This window comes from Myotis davidii, unplaced genomic scaffold (genome assembly GCF_000327345.1).
Source record: "Myotis davidii unplaced genomic scaffold, ASM32734v1 scaffold716, whole genome shotgun sequence".
Classification (NCBI taxonomy): Eukaryota; Metazoa; Chordata; class Mammalia; order Chiroptera; family Vespertilionidae; genus Myotis; species Myotis davidii.
The window spans coordinates 112028-117071 of NW_006287811.1; the positions used below are offsets into that span (position 1 = coordinate 112028).

General features: G+C 37.0%; 1 protein-coding gene across 1 annotated transcript; it reads right to left on the bottom strand.

Annotated features, from left to right (window-relative positions):
* Positions 1–209: 209 nt before the first annotated feature.
* LOC107182437 (sperm-associated acrosin inhibitor-like) lies at positions 210–4672 on the bottom strand. Its single transcript, XM_015561225.1, has 4 exons — positions 4601–4672; positions 3652–3689; positions 1299–1414; positions 210–386 (listed from the first exon to the last, which is right to left on the bottom strand). The coding sequence occupies exons 1-4, from the start codon at positions 4665–4667 to the stop codon at positions 341–343; spliced, it is 267 nt and encodes an 88-aa protein (XP_015416711.1). The 5' UTR covers positions 4668–4672; the 3' UTR covers positions 210–340.
* Between the last annotated feature and the right edge of the window lie 372 nt (positions 4673–5044).

A 5044-nucleotide genomic window follows, 5' to 3' on the forward strand; every position in this document is an offset into this window, starting at 1 on the left:
TCTTCATGCATCGAGCCTTTAGTTTTTTAATAAAGGTAATATTACTTAACATTGTGTTGATTGAAATATTTATGATTGTAAATTGCATTGGATTTCAAACACACAATTAAGATAGTTTTTCAAATGCTATTTAATGATTGAACAGAGAGTGAAAATCAAAGGTCTTAGAGTTGGGAAACAATTTTCAACACCCTATAATCCATCTTATATACCATAGAAGGCACTGTCTGGTCACCTAGGAGATTAAAACCCTGATTGAAAAGACTGTAGAATTGACTGTAGAATCCACTGCAAAATAGGATTGCCGTAAATGCCTTAAGAGTGTGTAGCTCAGGCAGAATCAGCATTTACCATAGTGCTTAAATGTAAATGCTCTATTAGTGTCTCTGTAAAGAAAAAGAGAAAGAAAAATTATTATAGACAGTATTTAAAATGGCCTGGGTATTGCACTAAGTGCTTCTAAATGAGCAGCACAGTGTGAAGAAGCTGTGCTCCCTCCACAACCATCTGGGACCCATGTGCTCCCCAGCCCTTCACACATCCTTCCCTCAACTGGGGCTTCTTGGCTCTTCCTAAATGGTCAGTCCTGGCTCATTCATGGAACCCACTCAGACTGGAGGAAGAGAATTAGAGATTGTTTTGTTGGTTCTCTATAAGTAGAAACCAAATTGGGAAATAAATAGAAGGAACAAATTTGAGAGGAAATGAGGATGGAGCTCGAAAGGCTCACTGAACCATTAGACTGCAAACTCTTTTGGAATGAAGCATGTAGGAAAGGAGGTTGGGTGGAAGTGTCCTGGAATTCCTTGCTCTCTAAGAAAGGTTCGCAGTCTATCATGGGTCAATCATGGAGACCACGTTGACCCTCAGAGGAGTCCTTTCCTCGGCCCATTGTGAAGGATTTCAATTTTCTGTAGTCAAGTAGGGTTTCTTGACCAATTGTGCTCCCTGCAACTTAAAGCTATATCATAGAGATTATCAGTTATCAGTTATATTGAAATAGAATTCAATATATTGGTCATAGACTGCCATTAGTAAGTCATAATGGTTAAATTAAATTATCTATACATTTGAAAAATATCCAGCAGAGTTATATTTAGAGGTCAAATACAAAACTGCTTTTGCAAATGAGAACTCCTGGGAAAGCTACCAGTGTGATTTTGTGACTTTTACTAATATATTAAAATTTTTTTCTAGATATACTGTGCTTGGCCTATAAGAAACTTTGGTTTTCCTATCATTTTGTGATGGTTTCTTTATTATTTTTTGAGAGCCAATATTTAGTCTTGTGTTCTTACAGCATTACACTGCAGTAAGCGCATCTATTGTAGTAAGTAAAACCATTGGATGCGCAGATTGGTTCCATTTGGTTGTTGCAATCATGTAATCGCTGCTTATATATCGTACAGTCTGGCTGTGAAACATAAAGAAGAACATAAAATTTGTCAGATAATGATCAATTTAATAAAATATGCTTTAACTTTAGTACAAGATTCCATGCATCAGAATGGAATGAAAATATTCTATATTGAGGTTTGGACATAAATAATCCACATAGTCATAAAATATTATTGATATCTTTTTACAAATTCAATACCATTTTTAAAAAAACAGACAAATTGCTGAATGTATTTTTATAATGTAGCCATTCTGAACTCACTTCTCCTACTCGCGTTAGGTTTCCCCCATTATTTAATAACACAAGGAACCATAAAATGAAATTTTAATAATTTCCCTATCTTTTTCAATGGTTCTACTAGAGAATCAGATACATTCAGATTATCGCTATATATTTGTAAATTCATATATATTAGTATTTGCATATCCTATACAATAAAGCCCAGTGATCATAACAGCGTAATAATCAGAACAGCCGCTCGTCCAATCACTATGAGGTGCATTGACACCTCTTGGTCCCTCCCCCCCTCCGGCCCACAGGCTCTGATCGCAGGATGGTGAACGGGGAACCACGGGGAACCGGGGTGGGTGGCAGCAGGATGGGACTGGGGACTGGCGAGCAGGCAGAAGATGGCCCTAATTACAGGCTAGGCCTAGGGACCCTACCCATGTACAATTTCACGCATTGGACCAGTAGGAGATGTGCAGGAGGCAGCTGATCGATGTTTCTCTCTTATCGATGTTTCTGACTATCTCTCTCCCTTCCTCTCTGTAAAAAAATCAATAAAATATATTTAAAAAACAAAACAATATGGTGTATATTCTCACATGACCAGATTTTAAAAAATATATATTTTAATTTATTTCAGAGAGAGAGAGGGAGATAGAAAAAAAATCAATGAAGAGAAAGCATCATTGATTGGATGTCTGCCTCCTGCATGCACCATACTGAGGATCAGTATGTGCCTTGAGCATGAATTGAACCGTTACCTCCTGGTTCATAGGTCAAAGCTCAACCATTGAGCCATGCCAGCAACACCATGACTAACTTTTAAAATGTCTTTGTAACCTTTAATCATTTAGATATTTCTTCACCTCTACATAATATTCTGCTCTATGAAGATATAATTATTTTATCATTTAAGTTGACAATTTTGTAATCTTGTCTTCATGGGATAAACAATTCTACTTTAAATACACTGTACCCTTGCTCAACAAGAATGGCTCACCATATGAGCATCGACCTATGAACCAGGAGGTAACAGTTCAATTCCTGCTCAGTACACAAGCCCAGGTTGCAGGCTTGATCCCTAGTGTGGGACATGAAGGAGGCAGCTTATCAATGGTTCTCTCTCATCATTGATGTTTCTATCTCTCTTTGTCTCTCCCTTCCTCTCTAAAGTGAATAAAAATATATTTAAAAATAAAATAAACACATTCTATATAATAAAAGCCTAAAATGCAAATCGACCAAACAGCAGAACCAGCAGAATGACAGGTCACTATGATGTGCACTGACCACCAGGGGTCAGACGCTCAACGCAGGAGCTGCCCCCAGCCCACAGGCACTGACTGGTGGTGGCAGGGGTCAGGGCCGGTGAGAAGGCGGTGCCACGCCAGCCAAGGTGGGTGCCAGTGGGGGCTCCCCAATTGCCCCGCTGGTCACCCACAGATAGGCCCTGATCACTGGCCAGGCCTGAGGACCCTACCCATGCATCAATTTCATGCACCAGTCCTCTAGTAAATAAATAAATAAATAAAATAAATACACTGTAACTTTTATCAGATGCTTACAGATAACAAGGATAACCAATAAAGGAATCTTTGAAATAATGGGATATTTTTATCTTGTCCAAATACTAAATGGTTTTATAGGGATGCTATATTTTATTTATTGAATTTAGCATAATAATGGCACGGTATAAAAAATATTTTGAAGGATCATTCTGCCGCACATTTTGTTGGGTGAATTTCATTTTTTAAATAGAAGTAGAGAGAAGGACTAGAGAGATAGAAACATCAGTGAGAGAGAGACATAAGTGGGCTGCCTCCTGTAGACCCCTACTGGGGATTTAGCACATACCCAGGCATTTGCCTTGACTAGTATTTGAAAAAGGAACCTCTGGGTTTATAGGTCGGTGCTTAACCACTGAGTATCACTTGTGGTACTGTTCGATGAAATTTGCTGTTAAAACTTATAAAAGGATTGAAAACTTACCTTTTCAATTTCAAAATTAATAAGTAATAACTTACCTCTTTGCCTCTGCGAGCTGGAGATGCAAGAGAATTTTCTGGAATGAGCACACAAAAAGAAAATATAAAAGTAATAAGAGAGGAAATCAATCAGATTCCCTGGTTGATCAAAATACTACACAAACCGCCTACTCAGGACCCGAAAGTTCAGAGATGAGCCTTTTGTAGTAGTATCAAAACACAGTTCACAAAACAGTTCCAAATTTGAAATTTAATATCAAATTATTCTCACTGTAAAAAATTATTTTCTGTTGTGCAGTTATCACCAAATTCTCCTATGTAGATACCATAGTCCTTTTAATTTATTTTTAAATAAATAACACATGCTAGTCAGAGAAGAATATGCCTAGTTTAATGCCACTTAATATGCCTGTATAAAGTTGCCTAACATGAAATTAATTACTACTTAATGAGATGCTACTCATTCTAATATCAGGGGTCTATTCAATATCTCAAAGCTACTTTACTCAAATTCATCAGTCTCCTTGCACTAATGGAAGATAAATTTCCAGGAGAAGGTCTCACCTCACACAAAGCTTTTACTTTAGTGGACTCAGAACTGGAAAACAACAAATCAAATTGTCTAAGAATGTCAGATCTATGAGACATAATTACTCCCTACACTATGTGTTTGCAAACATTGAATCTGACCTCCAAAGAAAATACTAATTAGGGTAAATCTTTAGTCAGAAGTAAGCAAAAAGCTAAGTTTCACTGCTCATTCTAACCCATATCTCTGCCTCTATCTCTCTAAGGTGGGAAATGAGAAAAAGCAATCCACTGATGTCATTTTTAAAAAGGGGGTTTGTAACATGCCTCTTTTCATTTTGTCAGTTTAAGTATTAGAAACCTAACGAAAGAAGCTGCTCCATTTCTATATAGTAGAAGTTGTCTCCTGAATTTTCTAAGATATATGAATTGCTTCATCCAGAATTGAAAAAGTACTCACCAAAATAAAGAGGAAATGCCAGGGCAGTGATGAAAATAACTTTGATCCATGATGAGAAGAAAGACATTTTTATCAAGTCTGATGAAGAAACCCAAAAGGAATGTTTGCAACACATGGCACAGAGACAGATTTCCTCTTTTTTTATGAAAGTTTCTAACAAGCACAGGACCTCCTCTACCCCTAGAAACCTTATTATAAATGAAATGCACCACACATCTATTAGAATGCACAAATTCCAGACCATTGACAATACCACATACTTGCAAGGATGTGGTACAACGGAAACTCACTTTCACTGTTGGTGGAAATGCATAATAGAACAACCACATTATGAAAGAGTTTGGTAGGTTATTACAAAACTAAAGTTATTTACCATGCAATTCAGCAATAATGCTCTTTGATATTTACCTAAAGGACTTGAAATCTTATGCCCACCTAAAATAA

Bases quoted from the DNA above. Each gene is read 5' to 3' on its own strand.
- LOC107182437 (XM_015561225.1), bottom strand. From the start codon at position 4,667: ATGTCTTTCTTCTCATCATGGATCAAAGTTATTTTCATCACTGCCCTG. The intron at 1,415-3,651 runs GTAAGTTATTAC...TATGTTTCACAG, and splicing joins CAGCTCGCAGAGGCAAAGAG to CCAGACTGTACGATATATAA. The intron at 387-1,298 runs GTAAGAACACAA...TTTTCTTTACAG, and splicing joins GCTTACTGCAGTGTAATGCT to AGACACTAATAGAGCATTTA.